Genomic DNA, 27,429 nt, shown 5'->3' on the forward strand with positions numbered 1-27,429 from the left:
ACAGCAAGGTCGTAACATTTTGAACAAAGTATAATAATATAATATAATAATAGAATATAATATAATATTATACAATTTTGTTTTTTGCAACAATTAAAGCTCAACATTTTCGTACCAAAGTGGAATTTTCATAATTTTTGAACAGATAGTAATGTTCGGATTGTCTGCCTAAAAATTCTAAGAATGCTTTTAATAAATAAAGAAAACCCAGTGAATATCAGGTCACAGTTAATGAAACTACCTTTAAAATGGTTTATATGCTCTAAATATTTGTATTTATACATTGATAACTTTCTAACTCCAGTTAAATGCCGACGTTATATAGTTCAAGTTAAATTTAAAAGATCTTTTCTAAACTCCATAACACAGAAATATTTCCTATGCAGTCAGTTTTTCTATGTCACACTCTTCGCTTAATTTCATGATAAACGGAAAACAAATTAAAATAAGCCGAAATATAAATTCTTATTTCAAAATAAAGGCTCACTTATGGTCCGCAATAGATGAAAACAAAGTAAAACAATTTTATTCAGAATACAGTGCACAAACATGCGCCGCCTGAAGTCCACATGATGACCATCTAATAAGACCGCTGTATTTATGTATATTTAAAAGACACTACGCGTTTTTGTACAGCTGGCTATACTGCATTGATTTCGTTTCAAATTTAGATGGATTTCGTGTTTCTGCTATTTGTTTACAAGAACGATATGAGGCATGCGAAGTGTTTCCTCCTCTGTAACTAGACTAAGTGGCTATCTGCTTGGAATTCTTCATAACTTTCTGCATAATTGCGACAACTAATATATAAACGTTAAAATTAGACTGCTCCCCGACACCGCTGCCAGCACTGCTTTGGGTGTTTCGCTGATATCAGTAACCGTACTTGTCTTGCCAAGAGGTCATCACGTCATTGGCCAGGTTGCTCAGACGGCCAGCCACTTTGTGTACACCTTGACGTACGCTTTCTTTTACGCTTTCCACATCCAGATCCGGTGTACTGAAGTTGACCGAAGATGCTGCAATACATCCCATTCAGACCTCATAACTCTAGATCCGCCTTATTTTACTCACCCCTGTTGCCCCCACTGCCACCAGAAGAACCGTCGCCAAAATAGTCCGATGAAGATATGGCTCGCGATCCCTGGAAGCGGTTCAGGCTTGCGCTAACGTCGGCCGAAGATTGATCGCTGGCGAAGTACTGGTCGGAGCCGAAACCCTTGGAGTTGCCAAATTTTTGCTGAGCGATCACGGGATCTGTGCTAGTTCCTCCTTTGGTGTTGGTTTGTGAGGATGCACTATTCTTCTTAATGGGCGCCGACGTTTTGGGTTTGTCGTAGTTTTTGCTGGCAGAAAACATCGACGTTATATTGCTCTGACTTCCCCCAATGGGCTCAATTGTCTCGTAGCCCAGCGCATCAAGTTCAAACTTATCCAGCTTGCTGGTGCCGCCAACAGAGCTCTCCTGCTTTTCGCTAGACCCTCCTCCGCTGCTGCTATTGCCATACAGCGAATAGTCAGTGAAAAAATTTTCGCTTTCCAATGAAGAAAGTTTTGCTTTAGGGGCTGCCGACTGCTGAATAGTCTCCATATCCCCCAACGCGGAGTGGGCCATGTCGGATCCTCGCAGGTTAAAGCCCATGCCCAGCCGCTCCATCTGTTTAGCCTTGGCAGGATCCATTGTCTTAAGCTTGGCCTCCTCGCGGGTCTTCTGCATGGATAGTTCTTGGTATGCCAGGCGCATGCTGGCGACCGTCTCAAGTTCTTCCTCGGTCGTCTGTGGCTTGACCACAGGTGCTGCTCCAGCTGATGTCTTTTTTTCGTTGGCCGCGTTAGCACGAGCCTCGATGTCCGCGAAATTAGTCTTTACCTTCGTGGCTCCCAGGCCGCCCACTTTTCGAGCACCCAGCTAAAAGATATGAAAGTTGATTAGGCAGTGCTTCTAACTGCTGGCGTCAGCACGTACTCCACCCTTCTTCGGCTGCACCTTTCGAGCACCTATGGACGACGGCACTGCTGCTGGCACAACGGAATTAAGCAAATCCACGCTTGGGGCGCCACTTAGTTGCGTTTCAATACTTATGACCGGAGAAACGGTGGGAGGGTTTTGATCCTGCTGAAACAGTGTAAATCTTGCATCAGTTAACGGCTACAAAACGGATAATCATAAGCTGGTGCGAGTCCCCTGGCTATGGGTGGCGGCATACCTTACTGACATTATTGTTCTGCACATTGAAGTCTGGCTCATTGTCGCACTGAGCGAAGAAGTCGTCCTCTTTAGCGGCTTCGTTGCCCTCGTTCTTGTCCGTCTGATCCAAATGCAGCTGGTGGGTGTAATGTGTACAACAAGGAGGAGGAACGGTCAGGGGCGGGAACGAGCGGGCAGAGCATTAAAGCAAAGCAATTATCAGTTAGTGGGCTTAAGTGTAAAAAAACTACATGCACATAAACACAACGTGTGGTTTAATCTCACCTTTGTGCCGTGCACCTTCATGGCCTGCTGGGCCTGGGCACACAGCTTGTCCCTGTACAGCTGAGCCGCCCGCGAGTTGTACTTGACCTGGGCGTCGGTGCTGCTGCAGTTGTGGGCCCGGAAGAACTGCGCCGCGTTGGCGTTGCCGCCCAGTTGCATCTGCCTGAGCTGCTGCCAGGTCCAGTTGGTGTCTAGGTTAGTGCTGCGCACGAAGGTCAGGTGCACACCCAAATTGCGGTGCACGGCAGAACAATCGATGCAAATAAAGATGCCATAGGTAACCGAGGACCATGTGGGAGCCTTGGCCGCGCAGTCAAAGCAGGACTACGGAGAAGAGGGAACGAGGTCAGAGTCCCATTAGTCGGAACCTCAAGGGCGAACTGGCGAAAGTAGGCCACTCACTTTGTTGGCTGGCTGGGCGCGCAGGCGACTGAATACCGACTCGATCTCCTGCTTGGAGGGTCCTGCTGCTGGACTGGCCATGTCAGATGGTTCGAATTGAAATTTCTCAACTGAAAGACGTGTAATAGTCGACGTTGCTAGACGGTCTTTGAGGGCGCTTTCTGACCGAGGGAAGCCCTAGATACAAAACTCAAACCTTTGCCAAATTGCTTGACTTTTCGGAACGTACGTGGACGAGTTTTCCTGTCGTAGTACTAGACCGAACGAACCTCTGGGTGCTGTTAATTCACTCCGTGCTGTATTGCGCACTAGTGCTGGAAAGCGCAGCGGATCTCGGAGATGCCACGTTTTGCTTTTCGCGCGGGCCAACGGTTTTAAATAATTATATTTGATTAGGGGTGCTCGATGATTATTAGCGAATGTTATCCGATTATTAATATTCTCTTATTCCACCAAAAGTTTTTATAAGCTAAATAAAAAAAGGGTTGCCCTTTTTGTTTTTTTTTTTCCAATTTTGTCTATTTATGCACTCTTGTAGTGGTAAGAACGGACAACGTTCGCATTTGTTGAAAATTATTATTTCTAAAATAATTATTAAAATAAAAAACATTGCGCACACGTGATTCATTCAGGTGATTTTTCCCTTTCTCCCTCTTCACTTATTTCAGGAATTAAATGTTACCCATATTGGAACAACATTAGTTTCGTAAATTACTCCACGTTGGGCAAAAATGTATTCGACGTTAAAATCCGACAAAAATAAACACAAGAACACCTCCAATAATTTCGATAGCTTTGCTATTTTAAAAGTAAGCTATCGAGTGCGTTCAACTATCGAATATATAAACGCCAATGTGAACAATATATTTCATTCAAACTTATGGCAATATAATGAGAAGGCGAAAAGGCGAAACAGTCATTTCGTCTGCTGTCGGCTCTGACTTTCCGAGTAAAGAAAAGCATCCTCGCAAGGTGTGTATATCAAACGGCTTCGTCCCGTTTGCGTTCCTGAAAATTTCTGTAAATTCAACAGTTGCCTAAACGAAATATGATTCCCCATGTATAGCCCCTGTGCCACCAGAGCAGCACGCACAAAGATCATAGACGGGATAACGGGGACACAAAGGCAGATCTCCAGGACGAAGGAGTCCTTAGCTCAGAAGCCAATGAGCAAGATGGACTTCCACAAGAAGTTTATATTAAGAGCGAACCCTTATGCGAAGATCTTTGGGATGTCTTGGACGAGCTGGGGGACATACTGGATGAAGAGCACGCCGATATGTCAATTAAGAGGCAGGGCAACATTATTAATATGAAGCAAGGCGACATTGTGGATAAGGAACAGGGTGTCAGTATCTATAAGAATGAGGACGAGTTGGATGAGGAAGAAGTGGACGTGCCACCGGCGCCCTCCATCTCGCTTACCGACGATTCCTCTTTATTCACCAGAAGATCCAGGCGAGAAGCTGATGTTTTTCCCTTCAGCTTTAATGGGTCTTTATACGAGTCGGGAGAAATTCTTTCAAGTAAAGAAGGTCGATCTGCAGGGAAGAAACCAGTTTGTAATAATATTTTACCAGAAATTGCCTTAGTCCGGTCCCAAAAATCTCCAGAACAGAGCTCAAAACGCTGCATTATCAACGCTTTTCTCGAACGACGGTTCTCCTCGGAGAATAGGATAAATCGAAGAAGCACCCGCAGCACATCCAATGAAAAGAGTGCCTCACAAAGCAAATCGGTTAGTAGCAGCCGCACCCCAGGACACAGAAAAAGAAGGAACTCTAGGAGCCCCAAAGTACCCAAGCAAAGCTTAAGTCCGCCCATCCACAGAAGACGAACCAGTCAATCTAGAGACCACAATAGGTCCCGGAGGCGGAGCTACTCTAGGGACCGACTCGAGCGGTGCCGCAGACTTCCATCTAGGCGCAAACTTAGCTCAAGGTCCCTGAGCCCAGATCGTAGAAGTCGTTCCCGTTATGTGCGAAATAGTCCTTTAGGTAGAGAGTCAAAGGATGCGTCTCCCTGCCTTGGGAGCCGTCACAGATCACGAATATCCCCAAACGTTGGATGGAGGCGTGCCTCGAGGAATTCGCCAGTACACCACTCTCGGTATCGGTCTAGAAGTAACTGTAGGCCAACCAATACTGCGGTACAACATCAAATAGAAACCAGGTCTTACCTGTGCGATCGATGGAGGAGCAGGTCCCGGTCAGCAAGGAAAACCCTCCGAAAGTGTTCCAGAAGCAAATCCAAATCTGCAAGAATCACGCAGCAGGAGCATTCGAAAAGCTCATCTAAGTCGCGATCAAAGAGTAAAAACAGGCCATCGAAGACCGTGGCTTGCCAACATTCAAGAATCCGATCCAACAGTCCCCAGAATCGCTCGAAGAGTAGCTCTCAGCCTGCACCCACCCAACAGCTGAATACATTTGAAAATAGGCCCAGGGTGCCAGGCATAGTTACTGGGATAGTCGACGAGAGACAATCTCTTGACCAACCATTCCAAGCCTTCTCACCGCCTTTGCCCGCAATATCACCGCGCCCCATTTCTCCATTGGTTACACTTCACGACAACCGAGCTAGCTGGCCAAAGGAGATGCTCCAGTACCTCCTTCCCACCCCAAAGGTTCCACAAATTGTCTTCACGCAGACGCACTACACCCAAACTGAGTACAGTTCGCATGCGGGAAACTTTCCCAGTTCCTACGGACAGCCTTTTCCGGAGCTGGGGCCGTACGATCTGCGCCACCGCTTGTCCACGACGCGTTCACTTTATTACGTGGGGCCCAACGATCTGCGGCACAGTATCGGAGAAATCTACTCGCCCCAACCCGCTCTTAATGGCTACACCGAGTGGCCCACGGGGGTAACTGAGCAGTACGACCACAGTAGTTACTTCTGAAAAGCTCCTCCATTTGATTAACATTAAATTTTATTACGTGCAACATATACGACATAGTTATTTTATTCTTAGATTAAGGAGTTTTCTGGTTGCGTGTGTGCACGTAACCTCTTTGACGACGGGTCAATCCAGGTCGTAGATTTTGGTCAGGCTGGACGGCAAATATAGAACGTGTAAAATTCCGTCCGCAACACTTCATCCAAGGATGGGGATCCTTCAGAGGTGTGTCCTCGCCCTTGGGTGCTGAGGCTGATTTCTGATGTGGATCCCTATCCTCCATGGATTCGGCACGCAAGAATGCTAGACGGTCGCTGCTCATACTGAAGTCACTGTCCAACGGTTCCTTCTTGTTCTCGTTTCTACCGAGATCTAAGATGCACCGGTCAAATAGTAAAGAGTAATGTGAATAATCCTGCCGCTGGTCTTCCTGATTTGTAGCCATGCTACAATATTTTTATAAGACGTTTACGTCCGATTTCAGTAAGCACTGAGCAAGGAATAAAAGCTACTAGTAAGCAGGAGATTACAGGTTCCGATAAACAAAAACATGTATTCGGTAAACCTAGCGGAGATGCATTAGAAGATCGGTGCTTGTACTTTCTAATGGAATACTACCAAGGAATAGTCCCGCAAGACGGAGTATGATAAGTGTTGGAAAAGACACACTACACTACTTCTACCACGGTATTATGCTAACAAAACGCTTAAAACATTCAATAAAAAGGTATTGCTGCATTTCATATTAAATGTAAGCCCTATGTATGTATGTATGTATGTACCAAGCTGAGAGTGGTGTCAATATTCAAAGTTAAGGTAAAAACCTTTCCAATTTCGTATATAAGTACGTATTAAAATAAGTAAAGTAAGTCAAACACAATTGATTGCTAGACAACACTCAGCTCTTAAGCAACTGTGCGTCAGTGTTGAGCTGCGAAAAAGCTAGTTGTTACAACAAATATTGGTTTATTTGGTCGTTTAAAAAAATTTACTTAATTTCCAAATCAGAATCCTGGATCTGCCGAAGCACCGGAAGCAACGAAGAGAGTTCCTTGAGCAGCAAAGGGTCCTGCACAGTCCCATCATCAATGCCGCGAACAAGCTGCTCCATTTCGACCAGAAAGCGACAGTCTTCTGCCTGCAGATGGCAACTGGACATACTGTGGCTCTCCAGACTCCACTTGCTGAAGGAGACCCGATCGCACTGAAGGTTTCGGTCGGTTTGCTCCGGACAGCGATGGGTGGCAAAAAATTCCTTATTGGATAGCAGACTTTGTTCCTTGTTCCTATTATCTTTACGGTCCTCCGTCAGAGTATCTGGTGTTCCATGCTTGCTGCAGCTGATATGCCTTTGTAGGGCGCCCAAGTGCTGGTAGCTTTTTTTGCAAACGAAGCACACATGTCTCCTCAAAATTATTGCGGACTGACTATCACTGATGGGTGGCTGCCTCCGCCGACAACTGTGAGAAACCAGCGCTGACTTCAGGCGGTATTGCTTCTTGCAGGACTCGCACGTGTGGAGTCCTGTCATGTGCCTCTCCTGGTAGTGACGTCGGAGCTTCCCGATTTGCCGGAAAACCTGTACCCCAGGGCCATGCTGGTGAAATCTACAATCGCTGCGTGGACAGTGGAAGCAGTTGAACCACTGATGCTCCGGCACAGGTAATTTATGGGTGTATATGATGTGGTTGTGATATCGGACAAGACTCTTGTAGACCTTGCCACACCAGTCGCAACAGAAGTCTAGCTTCCCCAAAAGGTCACCCACGGCAACGACGGTGCACCTCCTGTTCTCCATTTCGGATCTTTCCTCTTCCCATAGTAAAACTAAACTGAAATGGCGCCGAGATACTGCCAGTGTTGGGTACATTTTTGCAAGGCTCGGCCAGTGATAGTAAATGGTATTGCCTTAGGTATAGTAATTTAGTTTAAAATCGACAACAAGCTGTTGTCCTGTTACATTCGTCATGACTGAATATTCAATTAAAGAGTGCATAAACTATCAAATTTTATATAAAGCTACCTAATACTAGAAGACCTTAGTGTCTTTTTCAGTCTTTAAAGTAAACTTTCGCAGTCACTAGATTGCTTTATATTCACTTTTTACCTTTAAAATTCACGAATTCTCTTACGGAGAGACAGACGGACAGAAAGATCTTGGTCAAGAATATCTACACTTTCTTGAACCTATTACATACTTTTTAAAGGATGTTTCCTGACTTTTTTTTTTTGAAAGGCTTAATATTGATTTCAAAAAGTGTAGCAATAACGATGCTATGACTTAACGTTTTTAGACTTAAGCATAAATTGACCAATTTAGAAAAATCGTACAATTTATTGATGTACCATTATGCAACCCCTTTCTAATAAAGAATTATTTATAGGCTTGAATTTATTTATGGAATGTAGGCTTGTATACAACTGTTCACCTCAAATATTTATACTCTAGTTTTACGATAAAGAAATTCGGATTTAAAAAATACCGATTTTGAATGGTCGATGCTTGACTATTAGCCTTATATACAAGTTTAGCTTAATTAAGCTGTTTATAGATACAAAAAACTTAAAATTTTAAACTTTAAAGTCTCAGAAGTACACAGTTAATCCATGTCGAAAGTTTCTTAAGCTTTGTGCCTTTTATCAGCATGTTAAGTTATTATATACAAGAATGTTATTGAACTCTTTTAATAAATACCACTCATTTATATTGAATACCGATTCACAAATTTGTATTCCATTTTAAAGAATCGATAGTTTTGGAGTAATACTAGTGTTGCGAAACGCCGAAGCAGCAATTAATTGATATTTGAAGTGTCAGCGGAATTAAAGTCTGACAAAACATCTACTTACTTAATTTCCTTAGAATTGTGTTATATTCTCCGCAGATCAGATCATTAGATGAGAAACCAACCAGTGGAAGAAGCCAATTGAACCACCCGCAACATTTTGAGGTAACCAGTTATGTAGGGTCAACGTATGTATATACATACAAATTACATATAATTATTCGTGCTGTTCATTGGTTACCGTCTTCAGTCGCTATCTCGCTCGCACTTGCACACGTGCTCGACACTTACCCTAACCCTTAAAAAATCCCGCCCTTCTACTTGCCACACCCGTTAAGATGGCTCCTAAGAAGCATAGTGGGTTTATGATGTTTGTAAACGAGTGGAGAAACCATAACGCCGAGGGCCGCCGAATGACGCTGGCGCAGGCTGTTTCCCACTGCGGAACCATTTGGGAGGTAAGTTTTGGGCTACAGAATAGCGTTATTTCCACCCTGAAATAACGGCCGCCTTTTCAGAAAATGACCACCCAACAGCGGGGTCCGTACAACTCAGGCGCCAAGGACGCAGACGTGGCGGATCGCGGTAAAAGGGAGCGTCTCAACTGTTACGGCCAGGGCATCGCTCAGGTAGACCTGGCCCACAAGGAGGCCGCCGAGAGTTTAATGCACATGAAGCGCACCACCGAGCGCCTCGTGATAAACGCCAAGAAGTCCTATGGTAAGGCACACTAATAGATTTGTGTTCGACTAACTCCAACTACTGCCGCAGATCTGGAGAATGCCAAGTTTGTCTTCGCCACCTTTAATTACTTTACTAAGGCTTTGACCACCGACGTCTATGTGCCCGCCGAGTTTGCGGCATGCGAATACTCATTGAAAGAGGGAGTACGGTCCATCTACAGCACCATGATTGACCCAGGTCAGATCATCTTTGGGCAAGGTAGTGATGCCCTGCATCACTCGTCAACCACACACGACCTGCCGCTGCCGCCCAACGCGCTGGGCGAGAAGAACATGGCCAAACTGTACCGCAACATTGTTTGCTACTTAACCAAATGCCAGGGTGCAGACAAGCCCTTAATCGTCTTTACACCCACCGAAAATATTGCCATGGTAAATTCATGTTTTCGCTATTTGGAGTGCGAGGATGACTCCGGGGACGGAGGCAGAAAAATCCAGGTGTTTGATATCCAGTACTTGCTATTCATATTAAAGAAGGCGGTCATGGATGTCGCCGGTTTAAATGATGAGAAAATAAACAAATTTGTAACGGATGCATTTTTTAAGAAAGACTTTTTTGAATTTACCTCAGGGATTGCGTGCCAGGTAAGACTCTGTTCCCGTTAGTGATGACTCTTATATTGACTTCCTTTCCTGATTACTGTTTGCAGTACCACGAGGATAATGATCGAACTAAGTACTGTACCCAGAGTATGGTGACTAGATGGGCGTATACCTTTAGTGATTTTATGTGTGGAGACCTTGCCATAACTGTCCAGCCCGGAAAGCATATACCAGCCGAGACAAAACCCAACTACCGTATCATATGCTCGGACGCATCCTCACTTGCCCACGAGTCCTCCTTCGAATCCTTTTACTCGTGTCCTGGGTCTCGGGTCAAGAAGGAAACCCAATCCGAAGATTTTTCGCTTTCTAGCAGTCAAATTTCTGTCGCATCTAGGTCCTACACGCCCACGGACCACACCTCCTTTACCACGGACTTAACCAAAGTGTGTGAATTCCCCAGCCTCGGCATGCGTAAATCCAGTAAGCACACCGGCCCCTCCGTTAGTACTCAGCGGGAAAGGAACGCTGGAGCTTGGAACTTACCGGCGCATTCGCGTTCTATTCAGAAGTATTCAGACAACGACTTTAGCGTAACCGACTCTGTTAGGAAACTTAAAAACTAAGACACATTGGACTTGAAAACGATGATTCCTGAATATAATATTAAGTATTTTCTGTATTCCACCTAACTGAATTCGTAATTTAATTTTTTCTTTTTTAATTTAATACATTATAACTACTGCGAATCTAAGATTTGTCTTATTTAGTTTTGGCAGGCGCCGGTGTAGAAAAATCCAAATTATTAATATACTTATTTTTTCCAGGTTTTACATGTAGTTTCGAATTTCGACGTTCATACGGATATGGAAAGCCTCGACATTTTCTTTATTTTAGTTAAATGACTATTTTTAATATATTTTATGAAATGGCAAGGAAAGGGAAAGAATGATTTTGATGGCAAAAAGTCCTCATACTGAACTCACAAAGAGACTACACAAAGACAGGTAGCGTTTAGCTGAGTGGGGGCCTAGCTCCAAATAATCTACTTTTAATGACCATAGAAACTGCTGCTATTAAACCCGTCTTAAATATAATGACTAAAAATTATGGTACATTATACTAATAAAAGAACTTCATAATTTTGCATTGGTTTATTATAATGCAAAATTATTGCAAATGGCAAAACGGCCTCCACTACTTGTAGCTTTTTGCAGGCCTTTTCCTGAAAATTGTGTTACATTTTCCGCAGAGCGCAACATTTGTTGTTTATTAAATTACAAAGTTGCAATGGAAAAGTACTTATAGCTTTTCAAGAGGTCCGGCTTTGAGTGGAGTCTTTGGAGTTGCGCGCCACCGATGCGATACTTTGCGGATCTTGTTGAAGCACGAGACGAGTAAAAGCTAAGCTGAGAAGAAGTGCCTGGCCTAAAAGTTCGCGCTGGTAGCGCTCTTGCTGCGAAAATAGATGGCGTAGGTCAGCGGGAAAGTGGACCTGTTTGTGCAGATTTATTGAGGACTCTGTTTCGGGGATCTGATGTTCCACGTTGTAATGTGTCCGCATCATGGCCAATATCGTGTCCTCAGAGGACACGCGCTCAGTACCTACCAGGTGATTAAACAGTCGGGCTGAGAGAAAACGTCTCATGTAGTAAACGTTGTTCTTTTGGTTCTCGTGGCTATCTGAACGGGCCATCAAGGAAAAGCTCATGATTGCATACACCTGTGCCTTTTGTATGTTTACGTTCTGCTGATCGATGCTCCCCGGGTTGCTGCTGGCTTGCGCCATTTGTGGACTCTCCATGACGTAGCAATCTGCATCCGGTATCTGGTGAAAGACATAGAGGCAGCGGCGGGAAAGTTCTGACAAATGCAGCTTCTTGTCGTTCAGCTCATGGTGTTGCCAGTGCGTGAGCAGACATGGAGCTTCGTCGCCCCCAATCTTCAATCGTGCCCAGCTTACACTGGTCACTCCGATACGCACCCCTACGGCAGATGCTATCCGGGAACGCTGTCCCTCGTCCATGGCCGGTGTTATAAAGGGCGCGACTCGTGCAGCTTTTGTCTTAATTTGGAGGTCTTCTGTAATACTCCCAGTGCTCACTGGTGCAAGCAAACTTGTAAAGAATTTGGTGGTCACCTTCAGTCCGAATCCCTCTACATATAGGATGTCACTGAGTTTCTGCAGCGGTCCATGACGGTCCTTCCAATTTTGAAGCTTCGTGGCCCTCGCCTTGGATATGTCGTAGCTGGGCAGTATAATAAGTCTTTATGAAGGACTACATAGGGTGGCTACCTACCTGGCTAGCTCATTCATGCCGCTTTCATTTATCGTCTTGAGAATCTTTTGACTATCTGTATCCGAGAAGGCGTGCAAGAGGCCGCTGGCTAGGTCATTTTCAGGCTGACCAGATGTGAGTTGCTGCGTAGACGAAAGCCGTAGGCATCTAGTCGTTACGCCCAACAATGAGCGTCGGCACAACATAATTGTCCGCTATATGATATAGATTTGTTGCTTAATTTAATTGTTTCTAATCAGCTGTTTGGTTAGTAGGACCAAACTTATGTTACTTATCGATATACAATGGGGTTATCGAAGTACAAAAACAATTTATAGCAACCAATTGTTGAGTAAAATAAAGGCTGTCTTTATACTTCACCCAAAGAGGAAAGTGGAATGTATTGCACACATGCCATTACACCACAATTTTTTTTACAATAAAATTATAATTTTAAAGCACATATTTTAATTAAATGGAAAATACATAAATCAGAAGGGAAAAAGAGCCAGAAACCGCTTTTGCGCTGGCGACTAAATTTAATCTCTTTGAATTATGCATATTACATAAGTTGTCGATGACTACAAGATACCCCATAATTAAATTTATGGAGGTTTCCCGTGTTTATCGTCTATAATTATTTAATTACAAATAAGCTAGAGAACTCCGTAAAATTTAAAAACCTATGTTCATAATATGAACCACATATGTATATATTAACCTATGGCTAGGAAAAAAGCTAAAAGCGCAGCACTGCACTCTCTCTGTGCTCTCACATTGTTTTCGACTCTCGATGCGGGAAGTCGAAGTTTCAATCGGAACGTCGAGTGGCAGTCGTGTGTCGATTGTTGAGCGGCGGTCGCACATATGTGAAAAATAAATATCTTAATTTTAATTGAATTAAGACAATAACAACAACGATTTCTGGGACTCGGTTGCCTTGCCATATGTGACACACAGCACACACATGCGCCCGTAAAGTCAGAACTCTGTTTCAGCGCGAATGCGGGTGCACAACAGTGAAATTTCGCAGCGACAAGTGGAAAAGAAAACGGAGAAAGGTAGCACAAGAGCCAAACGAAAATCCTGGTCATGTCGTTGGAATTCGAGATCAGCAGCTCTTGCAACCACAACAACAACACAAACACGTATGGCCATGCGAACAACAACTGCATCATGCTGAAGTTATTGCCCGCTTCCTCCGCACCCGCCTTCCCTCAGCTGATCCAGGCCAGCTGTTCCAATGTCGTGGAGTTGGATTCACCAGATAGCAGTGCGGGGACAGCAAACATATCCGAAGCTCCCTCCGCCGCCCAGCGTACACCGGACACGTCGGAGGACAGCGAATGTGACTCGTTTCTCGCCACTCGGAGAGCTACCCGCTCCTCCTCTGTGCTACGCAACCGGAAGCGCAACTCGTGGTGGGGACGAGCCCACAGCATTCTTTTCCACAACTGGTATCTGGGCTGCCTGGTGCCCGCCTCCATTCTGGGGGTTCTCATCTTTATCGGATGGACGACGCGGGACTACGCCCGCCAATTGCTCTTCTGGATCGAAATGCAGAACGCCTGGATAACATTTGCCGTCTACATGGGACTCTTTGCTCTGGTCAGCTTCCCCGTGGTGGTGGGATACTTCGTACTGCTCATCACCGCCGGCTATCTATTCGGCTGCCTGCGCGGTTGGGTCACCGTGATTCTGGGTGCCAATCTCGGCATCGCCGTGGCACATGCCACCATTCGCGGCTGCCGGCACCGCATTCCCGTGCAAAGGTGAGTGCTTTGCAGAAAACACATTTTGGGATGCACGTCACTTTAGCGAACGTGTATATATGGTTACTCCTTCCGTGCCAGCAGAACCAAGAATGGTCTGTGAAAACTTTATTAATTAGTGTTTAGTCCAGAAAAAACGGTTCGACAATTCAGAAACTATTAACCAACTAATGTGCACTATGCCTCTGAACTTGTCATACAAAAGCAACGATTACTTTGGATAGTCATAAAGCGAAGAAGTTGAAATGCAGAAATGGTGACGTTGAAGACTCGAATCTCTATTGTAATGTAGAGTTTATTTATCTGTTCGTTGAGGAGTATTAAATACCACGCACACAAATACGAAACTGCGGAAAATTGGGTTTACGATCTTTTAAAGTCATGTGCTTTTGTCGTGGAGGTAGGCGGTATGTCGGGGTGCAGTTTCTAGTGCCGCTTGCAAAGCTCAAGTTTATTTTAAAACATCACCAACAGCAAAAACTTGCCACAACTACACTCGTTAAAAATGTTTGATTTGTTAAATTATAATACATTGATCTTGCTAATATCTACCTATCATCAGGAAACATCTTACGGAAAAATGTGGAAAACATTATGCGGCAACATGATCTTTATACTGATAATTGTTACAGAGCCCATATGGGCTTTTTACGACCAGTACATAAATTCAAAATTATCGCGATCAGGGAATCCTTTCCTCCATAAGTCTCGCTTTCTCGTATCAAACCAAATATTACCCTCTGCTCTGTGTGCTGTTTCTATTCTTCAATGCTGCGATTCCTTCGAAATTTTAAGTATTACGCATGGCATAAGGTGCGTCGTGGTTGTTCCGCAGTGGCCACATCGGATCTCAGTGATGTCCATCTGGTGCTGCCAACGGTCTGGCCCTCCGAGCTTACCAAGAGGATCCATCCGCTCCCAGTCCCCGACCTGATCGAAAAGTTTTCTTGCGACGCCCCCGGTGGCCAGTTCGCCACAATGTCTGAGTATCTGCGCACCGATCCACGGCCCGACGCAGTTTTCCTGCCGGAGGAAATTGATCTGCACCGAAAAATGTCCCTGGATGACCTTAATTCATATATGTACGCAAAGGACGCATTCAAAGAGCCACATAGAAAAAAACGGATATTTTCGCACGTTCTTGTGGTAGCTGGAGCTGACTCAGCTGGTAGTTACCCCTTTCGGCAAAGGCCCGAGTTTCTCTATTTTTGCGACTGCTTGAGACCAGGGGCGGCATTGGTTCTGACCCGCAGCAGAAAGCGAAGGACTAGTGCGTTGCTATTTCTTTCCCAGGAGGTGGACTCTCAGCTGTGTACCATCTTTAGCCATATGCACTACGTGGACGACGTTCTGCCCCTCGCCATGCTTAAGAAAAGTTTACAGTGGCTGTTAAGGGATCACTCGCCCGAGTTGTGGCACTTCTGCGAGCCATCGAGTCCTGTCAGCTTTATAGTGCAAGAGGTGGCTAATGAGGCCAAAATTGCAATGTGCAACCCCCGATACATCCTCCAGTACACACGCACCGTCAAGACGTCTCGAGAGTTGAGAGCGCTGCGTCGAGCTAACGCCATTGCTGCAGACTCCATGGCAGAGGTAATCGCCCAGAATCATCAGAATCCACAGGAGCTGGTCGCATTGTTTGACTACAAATGCCATATGCGCCACGCCCGCCCCGACGGTACGAAAATTTCGTGCGGAATAGATGGCAAAGGGCTGTGGCATATGGACGCTGGATGCCAGTACGGCGGCTACGAAGGCGGACTGGCCAGGTGCTGGCCAAGCTCGGGGCGTTTCACTCCGCCCCAAAAAATGCTTTACGGTGCGCTGTTGGACATGCGTCGGGACCTGTGCTCGTTGATACAGTCCGCTGGAAGTGAGGGTACCGTGCGCACACCTCTGGAACTGCATGCGGCCTATTTAATCCTTCTGGCTCGTCACTTGAGAGAGCTCCGCGTGTTATCAAAAGGTGTCAGAAGTGCAGCAGAGACAGTGGAGGTGGCCCGCAAGTACAACTGCTCCCCAGTCGTCGTCTCGCACGTGGGTCTGGGAAAGCGAGACACCAGTCGCAGACTCCTAGACTATCCCTTCGCTCCCGGAAACGTGGTTTCGCTGCGCCTGTCCATTTCTATTCCTGAGGATTGCTGCCAGGCCTACCCCGAGTTCCGGGGCATTCTTTGTCAGCTTGGCGACACCCTGCACATCCGGGATGACTCCGTGGAGCTACTTACCGCCGCTTGCCCCAGCGAGCCCCAGGATATTGAAGTATGTCTACCTGCAAGCAGAACCAGGTCCCACAGACTGCGAAATGACGGGGATCATGGTGGACCTTCTGACACGTGACAATAGAGCGAATAAAATTGCTCAAGAAATGCCTTATAATCGGCAGTTATTCCGCGAAATCGATATGGCATAACCACATCGTCGGCACATATAAGTGTGTTGCATGTTTTGTGTATACATATGTAGGTACTAAAACCTCATTTGTCATTAAACCTGTTTGCAATTAAGAAATACTTCTTTAGACAAATGCCACCTTTGTCGCTCGGCCAGATTTGAACTCCTTATCAGACATTTAGCGCACCTGATAGCAGCAAGCTTACATTTCCGGCAATTACAAAACTAGGTTCTCCGGGGTGCTTAGTAGGCACTGCCTACAAAATTTTTTATGAGGGAGCATAAACTGTTTCACCGATGAACGGTGGAACTTTTTGATAGCCCCAATTATCATTTCCTGATTGTTGGATAAACTCAATTAGAGCCCGTTTTAGTAATAGGTACCGTACAGTTAGGCCTAATTATGTGTAAACAAAGGACTCTAAAAATTAAATGCATAACAGACGGCCAAATGTTTCACAAATCGCATTCCTCGATTCCTCAATTTCAACCATTTAAACGGGGACGTTTCGAAATACTTTAATAATTTCAGATCTCAAGAGCTCGACGTTTATATGAATAGTGTAGTAATAGTGTATAATAACGCCATCCTTTTCATATATCTGATTCGATTGCATCTATTTGCAGGCTGATCAAGAATGACACGGGGCGAGCTATTCTCCGGGTGATATCTGGCCCAAAGGCATTTCGGGTCGTTCTCTTTACCCGACTTACCCCCATTCCTTTTGGAGTACAGAATGTAATATTCGGAGTAAGTTACTAGATTTTGTAAGATTTAAATTGTGCAAGGTTGAAATTGTTCAGAAAGAGGTGAATTCGAGATTTGGATATTCATTTATTGATTGATATTTTTATACCAGTTACTCGTAGAGTAAAAGGGTATACTAGATTGGTTGAAAAGGAAGGAAGCGTTTCCGACCATTTAAAGTGTATATATTCTTGATCAGGATCAATAGCCGAGTCGATCAGGCCATGTCCGTCTGTCCGTATGAACGTCGAGATCTCAGGAACTATTAAGAATTAAGATTAAGAATACAAATTGTAGAGACATTGACGCAGCGCAAGATTGTTGACCCATGCTGCGACGCCCATATACCGACCAAAACTACCACGCCCACACTTTTGAAAACTGTGTTGATATTTTCCACTATTTTGGTACTCTTGTAAAATTCTCTCGATCTGCGCTCACAAACTGGAAATTTCTCACTCGCACTGCTACCAGGTTAGTAACGGGTATCAAATAGTCGGCCAAAAAGTGTGTCAATTATTGTCAATTTATATGTATGTATGTATAGTTACTTATCAAAATATTTACTGAACTACTTAAAAAGCTAATTATACGGATAAGAAAGCGCGTTTAAATCCTAAAACTAAGAGACGTATACGATATAAAATTAATATATGTATGCATATTCGCATATTCGATTAATTTCACTGCAGTTCAACTAAACAAAAACCAGTTTTTCCTAAAAGTTCTCCCCGCCTGACTCTGTCGTTGTTAAAAAAATCATGAAACACTTAAACCATTATATTTCTATATCAGTCTATTATTTTCCCAGATCAGTTCCATTAATACAAGAGACTACCATGTGGCCACGCTGATTGGGTTGCTGCCAGCCCAAACCATCAATGTTTACTTGGGTTCCACGCTGAGGTCTATGCACGAAGTGCTTAGCGATAACGAAACCAAACTGACGGGATATATCAGCTTTGTGTTTGAGGTAGGTTTGCCTTGGATGGCAATGGTCCTTTTTTTAGGTAGTATGCTTTAGAATTAATACATTTGCATTTTTTTATTACTGTTGTTTTATTAGTTAACAGATTACAATAGTTCTTTAATTATCCTTTAGTATCTTAAAGGATATCTACTATATCTACTTTGTATCTTAAAGGTAATTTGTGGCGTGGCCTTGATGTTCTGGGTATTGCAGAAGGCAAGGAAGGAGCTGTCTGAGACGCTGCTTAACGCTGATTACAACAACGAGGGCAAGCATCCTGACGTACAAGTTTAACAGGACCCACTTGGAGAGCGGAGTCCCTCAGGACTCCCAGCCAAGGAGAACCTTCTGGACTTTTAAACAAGACTGCGTTTTTGCATTAACTAGTTTAAATTAAGGCGATCTTCGAGTTGCTTTTTATTTATGCTCAAGGCAATGCCACTGAAACCAAACGTTAAGTTAGTTTTAGCAGATACTGATTTGAATCACCCTCTTTCCCTAAAACTATGTACGATTGTGTAATGCGTCACATCACACATTACTTTTTACAACTCCTGAGATGTACATTTATAACTAAGTTAAAGCTTCGCTCGAAAATTGCTAGCTCTTAGACTCGATTGTTAGTCATAATGCTGCTCTATAATGTTGTTCAATTACTAGTTTGTAAGCAAAGCGAATAAATGAGCTCTGAAGTACAATTATTCTACATCATCCTTGGGCTGTTTCTCCAATTTCGAGGGGTTTTACCCATATGAAACTTAAAGGCTTCCTCCAGTGTTTCTAGGGTAAATTCCACGTCTTCTGCACATAGACATAGGGGTGGTCTCATACTTAGCACCTAAAGAAGAGAGGAAACTATAAATAATATCTGACAGTGTAGAAGCAAAAATGTAATCTGAATCTACATTGTACGCCACTTTTACACGTATTACATTTGCTATTATTTAGTGCATACTTTGTAGTTCACATTTTGTCGTCGATTGTGTCGATACTGCGCTATCCCTTATTTGTAATTCTTCCTATAGATTCATCAATAACTACTTCCTTTTTGATAGATTCCTATATAGTATTTTAAAATGGAAGCCCATTTGTTTTGGTAAAATCCAAATTTAATACACAGAGACCATTTGCGACCATTTAATATAAAATATGTATATTATTTATCAGGATCAATAGATTAAACATACAGCTTCCAGAGGCAGAGACGCAGCGCAAGTTTGTTGTCCCATATTGCCACGCCCAATCTAACGCCCACAAAGCGCCAATAACTGCCACTCCCACACTTTTGAAAAATGATTGATATTATTTTTATTAGTCTTGTACATATCTATAGATTTGGCGAAACAATTTTTTTCCACGCCACCGAACCGCCCAAAAATACCACGCCCCAATTTCAACCGATATTCTAGAAAATGTTGAAATTTTTCGTTTGCACTTTCACTAGTTAAGTAACGAGTATCTGATAATCTAGGAACTCCACTCTCTTGTTATTTTTTATAATATGTCAATGTTACTGGACTTTTTAAATAGCTTGGGAATATCTTCTGATGAGTATATAAACAAATGGTTATAACGATTATTAAGTTCCGAAGGAATAGAAGATTAAAGTCATATAGCCAATCAAAATGGATAGATATTATTATGATTTTAGAGCATTCAAGAGTGAGTTGTGTGTAAGTTTGGCATGAGCGTTTGAGGGATTAATATGGAAGAAATGTTTACCCGCAGTAGGTAATTGTAAAGATGCAAGATAATCTGGCTGGCAGTAGGCGGAGGGTTTTCTGGTGTGGTTTCCCCCGTCCACTTTCGCGCTTTCGGATCGCAGTAATGTATAAAAACCAATTCTTTTAATTTTTGAATAGTCGACGACTTAAGGATAAAAAAATGCATAAGACTTTGCTAGGAGTAACTACTTAGATAGATAAATGCAACTGGGACCATCCTACAAACACTCTCTCGTCTTCGCAAATCTTCGTTAATTATTCTCGGGTAGCGACTCCGTGATGGCCCGGGCCAGCACATCCACGGCGAAGTTCGCGTCAGCCAGCGTGATGCACATGGGAGGCTTAATGCGGAGAACCTGTGGAAATGGAAAGGAAAAAATGCACGAATAGAGACAGAAGGAGATGATTACGGAGTTGTGCTCGGCTGCGGACTCTTCAACAGACAGGTTTTTTGTTAGACAGACGTGCAGAACGAGGACAGACGAGCTCAAATGGATGAGGATGAGCTTAGCCCATAAAAAGGGCTTACTTACGTTTCCATGAAGACCCCCGCGTCCGAAGAGCACTCCTAGGTCCTTACACTTCTCCCAGATGTCCAGGACGTGGGGCGTAGCCAGAGGGGTACGCTTTTCTCGATTTCCCACCAGCTCCACGCCAATCATCAGGCCTTTTCCCCGCACGTCGCCAATGATCTCGAAGCGCTGTTGCAGTTTGGCCAGGCCTGTGAGAAAGTAGGTGCCCACTTCCAGCGAGTTGCGCTGCAGCTGCTCCTCCTCGATTACGTCTAGCACGGCAATGCCTACGGCACTGGCCATTGGGTTCCCTCCGTAAGTGTTGAAGTGCAGGGCCTGGCCCAGGGAGGCCGCGATCTCTGGCGTGGTGACAACAGCGGCTAGCGGGAAGCCGTTTCCAATGCCCTTGGCCATGGTGACTATGTCGGGTAAGTAGTCGTGGCCCTCGAAGCCCCAGAAGTGCTCACCGGTTCGCCCAAAGCCAGTCTGAACCTCGTCGGCCACAAAGAGTCCTCCGTTAGCCCTTACCAGAGCTGCTGCCCTCTTCAGATACCCTTTTGGGAACTGCACCGTTCCGCCGACCCCCTGGATTGACTCTGCAAACATGGCAGCCACCTTGCCGCGCGGCAAGGAATACTTAAAGGTCTCCTCCAGCTCGTTGTAATAGGCGTCGCTGGCCTGGCAGCCCACGGCGCACTGGCAGTCTCGGTTGGTCTGCACAGGCGAGTCCCGACAGTTTGAACCGCCCCAAATGCCCTGGTACGGATCGGGGTTCATCACGTGCACAAGTCCGTTGTTCACGCCCGGCAGGGGAAAGCGCCAGGTGGAGTGCGCCGTGAGGCCCATGGTGTAGGGGGACATACCGTGATAGCAGTTGCGCAAGGAAAGGATGTCCTGGTTGCCTGTGTGAAGGCGCGCCATTAGCATAGCCAGATCGTTGGCCTCCGAACCGGAGTTCACGAAGCACACGCTTTTGAGATTTCCTGGGAACTTGGCCACTAGACGCTCGGCATACTCGTGGATCTTGGGGTGCATGTAGATGTTAGTCGTGTGCCAAAGTTTGGCAGTCTGCTCGCTAAGCGCCTGGTTAACCTTTCTATAAATTAACAAAATATTTCATTAAATACACTACAAAAAAAATATATTCTAAAAAAAATAAAAACAAATATGTACTCGGTTTTAAGTTATACAAGAGATACCCGTTGTTCAGCTAGTCCGAAGGAGATACGAAAAAATGAATTAAATTAATAAAAAATGTTTCAAAAATATGAGCGCGACAGTAATGGGCGGTTTGTGGACATTGCAAAAAGTTGTTTGACAAATCGATACAAATTTACAATACTATAATAAAAAGACAAAATTTTAACACATTTTTCAAAAGTGTGGGCGTGGCAGTTTTGGGCGGCTTGTGCGCGTTAGAGTGGACGTGGCAACATGGGTCGTGTCACTGCGTCGATATATAATATATGTTATAAACTTTATTATTGAAGGTAATCTAACCAAACTCTGTCCATGTTCATTTATACCCGTTAATCGTAGAGTAAAAGGTCGAGTCGATCTGGCCACGTCCGTCTGTCCGTCCGTCTGAACGTCGAGATCTCAGGAACCGTAAAAGTCAGTTGAGATTTAGCATGTAGGCTCCAGAGATATATACGCAGTGCAAGTTGGTTGACCCATGTTGTCACGCCCACAAACCGACCAAAACTTCAAAATGTTTTGATATTTTTCCACATTAGTTTTGTAAACTTCTATCGATTTGCCTGCCCACGCTAACGCCCACACACAGCCCAAAACTGCCACGCCCACACTTTTGAAAACTGTTTTGATATTCTTTTTTAATTTTGTAAATATCTCTCGATTTGCCAAAAATGATTTTGCCACGCCCAAAAACCGCCAAAAACTGTCAGTGCGGAAATTTCTCCCTCGCACTTCCACTAGCTGAGTAGCGGTTATAAGATAATCAGGGAACTCGACTATAGCGTTCTCTTATGTTTTATTATACCCGTTACTCCTAGAGTAAAAGGGTATACTAGATTCGTTGAAAAGTATGTAACAGGCAGAAGGAAGCGTCTCCGACCATATAAAGTATATATGTATATTCTTGATCAGGATCAATAGGCGAGTCGATCTGGCCATGTCCGTCTGTCTGTCCGTCCGTATAAGCGCTGAGATCTCAGGAACTACAAAAACTCCAGAGACATAGACGCAGCGCAAGTTTGTAGATTCGTGTTGACACGCCCACAAACCGACCAAAACTGCCACGCCCACACTTTTGAAAAATGTTTCGATATTTTTTCATTTTTGTATTAGGCTTGTAAATTTATATCGACTTGCCAAAAAACTTTTTGCCACGCCCACTCTTACGCCCATAAACCGCCCAAGGCTGTCACGCCCACACTTCTGAAAAATGTTTTAATAGTTTTTCATTTTTGCATTAGTCTTTTCAATTTCTATCGATTTGCCAAAAAACTTTTTGGCACGCCCACTCTAACGCCTACAAACAGCCCAAAGCTGCCACGCCCACACTTTTAAAAAATGTTTTGATATTTTTAAATTTTTTTATTAGTGTTTTAAATTTCTATCGATTTGCCAAAAAACTTTTTGCCACGCCCACAAACCGCCAAAAACTGTCAATGTTTGAGACCCTCCTGCGCACTTTAATAGCTGAGTAACGGGTATCAGATAGTCGACTATAGCGTTCTCGCTTGTTTTTAATTTGTAATTAAAGAATAATAATTATCACAAAATTTGACTTTGGGCATTATCAGTGTTGACTAGCCTTGTATTTGTATTTGGTTTAATCGAAAAGACCATTCCGTATTTACTGAATCCGAAGTAAACCAAATTAATCTCATTCTCTCTTCGAAATTTTTAGCTATCCTTTTCTTTTTCTTGTAAAATAATAAATATATGTATAAAGATATGAAATATATGAAATTAATAATAAATAATATTATTTCCGTTTCCCGTATTAGATGCAACTAATAATTTCCCCTCCTTCTTACGGGTGGCAATGTCCAACGGACACAGTAACGATTCCGCCAAACATGTCCAGGTAGCGCCGGCCCTCGTGATCGTACAACCACTGCATGTGACCAGCGTGGATCACAAGTGGCTTTTTGAAGTGGGCCAGCAGATTCGGTGTCAGGTGATTGCGTCGGGTCTTGAGGATTTGCTCGTAGCTGGAGCCCTTGTAGGCCACCGGGCGGTGGTCGCAGTCGGGCATCTCACTTTGCTTCTGGGATATCATGGTGGGGGCTGCCTTTGATTGCAGCGATGAGCTGGAGCTGCTACGATCTAAGGATCTTGGAAGGACTCGCCTGGTCTGAGCTGTTAAGCGAAAGGGAGGAAAGGGCTCAATTGCAGACGATCTGGTTAAAAATGAATATCTCTTTCACTGAAAGGGAAATTAACCTTTTACTTTTAAAGCTAAGAGCAATATTACTCCAAACCACAGTTTAAAGTTTCTTTCTATCACTAGTACTAGATGAGTAAGGAGTATCTGACAGTTAAGGAAATCGTTTTCTTTGTTTGTACCTGTACTGCTAACTAAACACTCGAGGTTTAAATTCTTTTTGATACGATTCAACAATGAAGATACATGTGAAAATCACATTTGTCGCAAGCGAAAAAAAGTGGATTAGGTTGCTTATTTTTATGCGTTCTTATTTGAATATCGTGCTCAGAGGAACGATCTATGCCCTAGAGCTTCAATTTCAATGCAAGAAAATTATTAACTACCTTCTTAATATTTATTACGAAGGAAAACTCAATACAAAAGGAACGAAATAAACCGCAGAACACTTTTTGCCACTGGACGTGGCAGCTTCCGGCGGTTTCTGGGCGTTAGGGTGGGCGTGGCCACATGGGTCAACAAACTTGCGCTGCGTTTATATCTCTGGAGTCTGCATGCTGAATCTTAACTTTCTTTAGTTTATAGTTTCTAAAGTTCCCCAGATCTCGACGTTCATACGGACAGACAGACACGCTGACGGACATGGACAGATCGATTCTGCTATTGATCCTGATCAATAATATATATACTATATATACGAAAACGCTTGCTTCTGCCTGTTATATATGTACATTGCAATAAATCTAGTATACCCTCTTATTTGTAGAGTAAAGGGTATAAAGAGAGTTGAAAATGTTGTTTAATAAGAGAGTAAAGTCCTCTGAAATATTCTATACTTAATATACAATTGTTTAAGTTTTTAAGACATTTATTAGCACCAAATCTATAAATCTATCTTTAAGGGAGACTTATTTCTTATTATATATATTTAAATATATTAATATATCCCTTAGCAAAGCGCGCAATACGCGCTTTTCTTGATGACGTTGTTTTAGCAATTCAATGGACTAGTTTTCGTTTCGCTAAGAGTCTGTATTTAAAATTAATAACGTCAAAGAGGAATAATGTAGTTGGTTGCCCTCGGCTATAGAAAAAACTATTCCCTCTGTATAACATTTTTGGCAATTTATTTTACACCAATAAAGAAAATGGTAGTTACGATTGCAAGTTTTAATAGTTTAAATATCATTTTTGTGGCGAACAATGTTTCAACATTTGACCGAATTTATTTTATTTTTTTTTTATTTACATATATCAGTTGTAAATAAACAGTTTTAGTATGTTGATCTGATATCGTGGGATGTTGCTGTATTGTGAATTTAGGTGTTAGTTTGGTCTATGGATGATGTATTTTAATGAAGTGGGGATATTGTTTATAGAATTTTTATTGAACTCTCAAGAGGATGCCATCCATCTTTTAGGCCGGCGACGTTGATATGTGGAGTAACAGCTAATGGGTTAACGTTTTCTTTCCATGTCAGCTCGGTGTGAAGGGTATGTACATATGTATGTATGGGTATGTATTCTGTGGTATGACTGTGCCATTTATCAAAACAGGTGGAGAGATGCCTGCTCTTAGAGTGAAAGTGGTGTTTGTCGATTTGACTGCATTTATTACGATGTTCCATTTCAGTAACCAGGAGTGCAAATTATCCAGAGTCTGCTGCAGTTCTTGCGTTGCTATATCAAGCGTGTCAGCTGATAAAAAAAATGGTGTATCATCAGCATATGTGCAGTTTGGTTACTTTTAATAGTCATCGGCATATTAGCAGTGTACATGGAGTCCAATATCGGTCCCAGTACCCTGCCCTGAGGTACCCCAGCTTGCACTTCTTGTATAGGAGATTCTGCTTGGTTGAATCTTACATAGAAACTTCTATTATCAAATATCCTTTTAAGACCAAGTAGTAAGGTGTAGGAAGCTATTGCTGCAGCTAGTAATCAAGTAATCCTTGATGCCATACTCTGCCGAAGGCTTGTCTAACATGTAGAAAAACTGCAGCACAATACATTTTGTTTCAAAAAGCATCTAAATTCCTGCTCATATGACCCCTTTAAAAGCCAAACCGGCGGTCCGGAATGATATTTTTCTCTTCTAGTATTGGCATTAGTCTCTTTAAGAATAGCTTCTCCAGAATTTTTAACAGGATGATTGAAGGCCTGTTGGACGACAGTTTAGAATCCGGCTAGCCCGGTTTCGGGATAACAATGATTCATAATTACTGAATTAATATACATAGTTCATTTATGTTACTCACTACTCACTAAGTAGTAAGTAAAGTTTGATCAGGACATCTATATGCCTTATCACTAATTTCTGTATACTAATAAAATACTAATTTCCTGAAATATGCAAAGACCCCAACTCCTGTGTCTGCTTCAATTATTATTCATTGAAGCTTTAATGCCATTGTTTACTAATATAACATTGATTACATACTTGTAGTAAACTCCCACGGGTTATAATTTATCAATCATATGTATAAAAGATGTTTATTTTCCCAACTGGCAAGGTAGCACTGTTGATATTGGTAAAATTAAACTAAAACGCAATTTCCTAGTATACTTGTGTTTGATCGGCGTATTCACTCAATCAGATACAGGTTGGCTTCGAGTTTTAAACTATGCACAATACACAAAAAAGGGTCATTGACCGGGAATCGTTCTCCAATTGTCCGTATTCAGCTTCAAATGCGCAATTGGGACCACAATTGGGTTGTTTATTAGGACTAAGCAGATCTACGCAATTCAACTGATAAGAACTGGCCCCCCTGCCAACAGCCTAGGAATACCTAGTGAGATTGGGACCAGCAACCTGTCAAATTAAAAACTTCTCTTATCAACACCCTTATCTGAACAAACACTATATTTGACCAAACGTAGCGGATCAACAATAAAATGGTGTATAAATATTTTCTAAAATATCTATATTAGTATCTAATTAATATTATTTAATTTCTAAGCAATTGCATGTTTGATTACCAGACACCTGTTTTGTTGTGTTTAAATTACGGATCCAAAAACGTAACAAAGAACTATATTTCAACTCCGATCAGGCGATATTTTCCTTAGTTTAAATGGGAGGAATGATTTCATTTCCCAATAAATTTTGTATAGTGTGCAGCAGTCGACAAAAGAGGCCAAACGTATTAACCTGCAGAAAACTTACCCAACAAACACGTGGACATCATTTTTAGTTTCGGTTGTTTTTTTATCACACTAAAATTATAACGCTGTATTTAAATTATTTGGATTGAATGCACTATTGGAACTCGGATCAACCACGTGTTCTCCGCGAGGGCAGTCGTCCCCCAGTATCGGCGGTGGTGGAGCAACTGACAGGCGAACACGATTCCAATTCCAGTGCCGGCGGAGAAAGCTCGATCAACGGAGAGCTTTGGTCTCTGTTGTCGGTTTGGAGAGCAAAGTCAAGGCCGCGGATAAGCATTCTCCTTCTCCCAAGGGGAAACTGTTTGAAAAGCGATTGGAGGTGCCTTGCACAGTGGGTAAGCAGTTTGTTTTCTTTAATAATAATTTATTTCAATTTTTGCTTGCTACGTACTGAAGCACAAACTACTGAAGTGCACAGGTAATCCTTTGTTCCTAACAAAAAATATATCGCATTTGCGCTTCTTTTTAATAGCTGAGTGTCCTGCCCCGGATTAGATTCGCAGATTTTCTGGAGTGGCTGACATTTAACAATGCAGTGTATTCTCCACTAGCCGTTGATATTAGTTATTTTCTTCAATATGCTACATTGATTTATCAAGTATGAATTATATATTTTGCTTTATCAACCATCATCACGAGTTTGCGCTTTGATTCTCAC

General features: G+C 43.2%; 8 protein-coding genes and 1 long non-coding RNA gene across 19 annotated transcripts; 4 read left to right on the top strand and 5 right to left on the bottom strand.

The window, feature by feature from the left end:
• Window positions 1–487: 487 nt before the first annotated feature.
• Window positions 488–3,165, bottom strand: LOC6535175 (ADP-ribosylation factor GTPase-activating protein 2). Of its 4 annotated transcripts, none has more exons than XM_015195575.3 (6): window positions 2,876–3,165; window positions 2,474–2,797; window positions 2,217–2,324; window positions 1,967–2,113; window positions 1,075–1,909; window positions 488–1,019 (listed from the first exon to the last, which is right to left on the bottom strand). In XM_015195575.3, exons 1-6 carry the CDS (start codon window positions 2,954–2,956, stop codon window positions 874–876), a joined length of 1,641 nt encoding a protein of 546 aa, XP_015051061.2. In that variant the 5' UTR covers window positions 2,957–3,165; the 3' UTR covers window positions 488–873. The 4 variants fall into 4 exon arrangements, with proteins under 4 accessions (XP_015051061.2, XP_039229723.1, XP_039229722.1 ...); XM_039373789.2 differs by having other exon boundaries at window positions 1,967–2,116; XM_039373788.2 differs by having other exon boundaries at window positions 1,967–2,116; window positions 2,208–2,324.
• A 525-nt stretch (window positions 3,166–3,690) lies between these two features.
• On the top strand, window positions 3,691–5,822 carry LOC6535176 (serine/arginine repetitive matrix protein 1). The gene is made up of 2 exons (XM_002095802.3): window positions 3,691–3,847; window positions 3,942–5,822. The coding sequence occupies exons 1-2, from the start codon at window positions 3,767–3,769 to the stop codon at window positions 5,775–5,777; spliced, it is 1,917 nt and encodes a 638-aa protein (XP_002095838.3). The 5' UTR covers window positions 3,691–3,766; the 3' UTR covers window positions 5,778–5,822.
• Window positions 5,823–6,723: 901 nt separating this feature from the next.
• LOC6535178 (gastrula zinc finger protein xFG20-1) lies at window positions 6,724–7,704 on the bottom strand. Its single transcript, XM_002095804.4, has one exon. It carries the CDS (start codon window positions 7,642–7,644, stop codon window positions 6,763–6,765), a length of 882 nt encoding a protein of 293 aa, XP_002095840.2. The 5' UTR covers window positions 7,645–7,704; the 3' UTR covers window positions 6,724–6,762.
• An 846-nt stretch (window positions 7,705–8,550) lies between these two features.
• On the top strand, window positions 8,551–10,600 carry LOC6535179 (protein maelstrom-like). The gene is made up of 5 exons (XM_015195583.3): window positions 8,551–8,748; window positions 8,811–9,018; window positions 9,079–9,280; window positions 9,332–9,888; window positions 9,954–10,600. The coding sequence occupies exons 2-5, from the start codon at window positions 8,899–8,901 to the stop codon at window positions 10,470–10,472; spliced, it is 1,398 nt and encodes a 465-aa protein (XP_015051069.1). The 5' UTR covers window positions 8,551–8,748; window positions 8,811–8,898; the 3' UTR covers window positions 10,473–10,600.
• On the bottom strand, window positions 10,508–12,413 carry LOC6535180. Of its 2 annotated transcripts, none has more exons than XM_002095806.4 (2): window positions 12,147–12,413; window positions 10,508–12,095 (listed from the first exon to the last, which is right to left on the bottom strand). In XM_002095806.4, exons 1-2 carry the CDS (start codon window positions 12,329–12,331, stop codon window positions 11,159–11,161), a joined length of 1,122 nt encoding a protein of 373 aa, XP_002095842.1. In that variant the 5' UTR covers window positions 12,332–12,413; the 3' UTR covers window positions 10,508–11,158. The 2 variants fall into 2 exon arrangements, with proteins under 2 accessions (XP_002095842.1, XP_039229885.1); XM_039373951.2 differs by having other exon boundaries at window positions 10,508–12,079; window positions 12,147–12,286.
• A 512-nt stretch (window positions 12,414–12,925) lies between these two features.
• LOC6535181 (transmembrane protein 64) lies at window positions 12,926–18,707 on the top strand. Of its 4 annotated transcripts, XM_002095807.3 has the most exons (4): window positions 12,931–13,897; window positions 16,919–17,042; window positions 17,851–18,012; window positions 18,184–18,707. In XM_002095807.3, exons 1-4 carry the CDS (start codon window positions 13,218–13,220, stop codon window positions 18,301–18,303), a joined length of 1,086 nt encoding a protein of 361 aa, XP_002095843.1. In that variant the 5' UTR covers window positions 12,931–13,217; the 3' UTR covers window positions 18,304–18,707. The 4 variants fall into 4 exon arrangements, 3 of the variants coding, with proteins under 3 accessions (XP_039230238.1, XP_043062990.1, XP_002095843.1); XR_001454146.3 differs by lacking the exon at window positions 16,919–17,042 and having other exon boundaries at window positions 12,927–13,897; window positions 18,184–18,285; XM_043207055.1 differs by lacking the exon at window positions 18,184–18,707 and having other exon boundaries at window positions 12,928–13,897; window positions 17,835–18,004.
• Window positions 14,653–16,408, top strand: LOC120321537 (xaa-Pro aminopeptidase 3). The gene has a single exon (XM_039374300.2). The coding sequence runs from the start codon at window positions 14,666–14,668 to the stop codon at window positions 16,235–16,237; it is 1,572 nt and encodes a 523-aa protein (XP_039230234.1). The 5' UTR covers window positions 14,653–14,665; the 3' UTR covers window positions 16,238–16,408.
• On the bottom strand, window positions 18,080–27,062 carry LOC6535182 (alanine--glyoxylate aminotransferase 2, mitochondrial). Of its 4 annotated transcripts, XR_005561183.1 has the most exons (5): window positions 26,770–26,968; window positions 23,251–23,575; window positions 20,267–21,341; window positions 19,732–20,089; window positions 18,712–18,847 (listed from the first exon to the last, which is right to left on the bottom strand). XR_005561183.1 is itself a non-coding variant. In XM_039374302.2 (4 exons), exons 1-4 carry the CDS (start codon window positions 26,789–26,791, stop codon window positions 18,713–18,715), a joined length of 1,557 nt encoding a protein of 518 aa, XP_039230236.1. In that variant the 5' UTR covers window positions 26,792–27,062; the 3' UTR covers window positions 18,080–18,712. The 4 variants fall into 4 exon arrangements, 3 of the variants coding, with proteins under 3 accessions (XP_039230236.1, XP_039230237.1, XP_002095844.3); XM_039374302.2 differs by lacking the exon at window positions 19,732–20,089 and having other exon boundaries at window positions 18,080–18,847; window positions 26,770–27,062; XM_002095808.3 differs by lacking the exon at window positions 18,712–18,847 and having other exon boundaries at window positions 19,123–20,089.
• LOC120321538 lies at window positions 24,451–26,763 on the bottom strand. The gene is made up of 2 exons (XR_005561184.1): window positions 26,583–26,763; window positions 24,451–25,298 (listed from the first exon to the last, which is right to left on the bottom strand). It is a non-coding gene; the product is annotated as an uncharacterized LOC120321538 (long non-coding RNA).
• Window positions 27,063–27,429: the final 367 nt, after the last annotated feature.

The sequence above is a fragment of the Drosophila yakuba genome, chromosome 3L, assembly GCF_016746365.2.
Source record: "Drosophila yakuba strain Tai18E2 chromosome 3L, Prin_Dyak_Tai18E2_2.1, whole genome shotgun sequence".
NCBI classification, from domain to species: Eukaryota; Metazoa; Arthropoda; class Insecta; order Diptera; family Drosophilidae; genus Drosophila; species Drosophila yakuba.

What these genes read in the sequence shown, in the direction of transcription:
- LOC6535175 (XM_039373788.2), bottom strand. Translation starts at nt 2,956, where the DNA reads ATGGCCAGTCCAGCAGCAGGACCCTCCAAGCAGGAGATCGAGTCGGTA. An exon ending in TGAAGGTGCACGGCACAAAG is followed by an intron (nt 2,325 to 2,473) that starts GTGAGATTAAAC and finishes TACACCCACCAG; the next exon opens with CTGCATTTGGATCAGACGGA. An exon ending in TGGCAGTGGGGGCAACAGGG is followed by an intron (nt 1,020 to 1,074) that starts GTGAGTAAAATA and finishes GATGTATTGCAG; the next exon opens with CATCTTCGGTCAACTTCAGT.
- LOC6535176 (XM_002095802.3), top strand. Translation starts at nt 3,767, where the DNA reads ATGAGAAGGCGAAAAGGCGAAACAGTCATTTCGTCTGCTGTCGGCTCT. An exon ending in AAGAAAAGCATCCTCGCAAG is followed by an intron (nt 3,848 to 3,941) that starts GTGTGTATATCA and finishes CCCCATGTATAG; the next exon opens with CCCCTGTGCCACCAGAGCAG.
- LOC6535178 (XM_002095804.4), bottom strand. Translation starts at nt 7,644, where the DNA reads ATGTACCCAACACTGGCAGTATCTCGGCGCCATTTCAGTTTAGTTTTA.
- LOC6535179 (XM_015195583.3), top strand. Translation starts at nt 8,899, where the DNA reads ATGGCTCCTAAGAAGCATAGTGGGTTTATGATGTTTGTAAACGAGTGG. An exon ending in ACTGCGGAACCATTTGGGAG is followed by an intron (nt 9,019 to 9,078) that starts GTAAGTTTTGGG and finishes CCGCCTTTTCAG; the next exon opens with AAAATGACCACCCAACAGCG. An exon ending in CCTCAGGGATTGCGTGCCAG is followed by an intron (nt 9,889 to 9,953) that starts GTAAGACTCTGT and finishes TACTGTTTGCAG; the next exon opens with TACCACGAGGATAATGATCG.
- LOC6535180 (XM_002095806.4), bottom strand. Translation starts at nt 12,331, where the DNA reads ATGTTGTGCCGACGCTCATTGTTGGGCGTAACGACTAGATGCCTACGG. An exon ending in GGCATGAATGAGCTAGCCAG is followed by an intron (nt 12,096 to 12,146) that starts GTAGGTAGCCAC and finishes TATACTGCCCAG; the next exon opens with CTACGACATATCCAAGGCGA.
- LOC6535181 (XM_002095807.3), top strand. Translation starts at nt 13,218, where the DNA reads ATGTCGTTGGAATTCGAGATCAGCAGCTCTTGCAACCACAACAACAAC. An exon ending in CACCGCATTCCCGTGCAAAG is followed by an intron (nt 13,898 to 16,918) that starts GTGAGTGCTTTG and finishes ATCTATTTGCAG; the next exon opens with GCTGATCAAGAATGACACGG. An exon ending in TACAGAATGTAATATTCGGA is followed by an intron (nt 17,043 to 17,850) that starts GTAAGTTACTAG and finishes TTATTTTCCCAG; the next exon opens with ATCAGTTCCATTAATACAAG.
- LOC120321537 (XM_039374300.2), top strand. Translation starts at nt 14,666, where the DNA reads ATGCTGCGATTCCTTCGAAATTTTAAGTATTACGCATGGCATAAGGTG.
- LOC6535182 (XM_039374302.2), bottom strand. Translation starts at nt 26,791, where the DNA reads ATGATGTCCACGTGTTTGTTGG. An exon ending in GATGTCCACGTGTTTGTTGG is followed by an intron (nt 23,576 to 26,769) that starts GTAAGTTTTCTG and finishes TTCGCTTAACAG; the next exon opens with CTCAGACCAGGCGAGTCCTT. An exon ending in GCGGGGGTCTTCATGGAAAC is followed by an intron (nt 18,848 to 20,266) that starts GTAAGTAAGCCC and finishes TCTCTTCTTTAG; the next exon opens with GTGCTAAGTATGAGACCACC.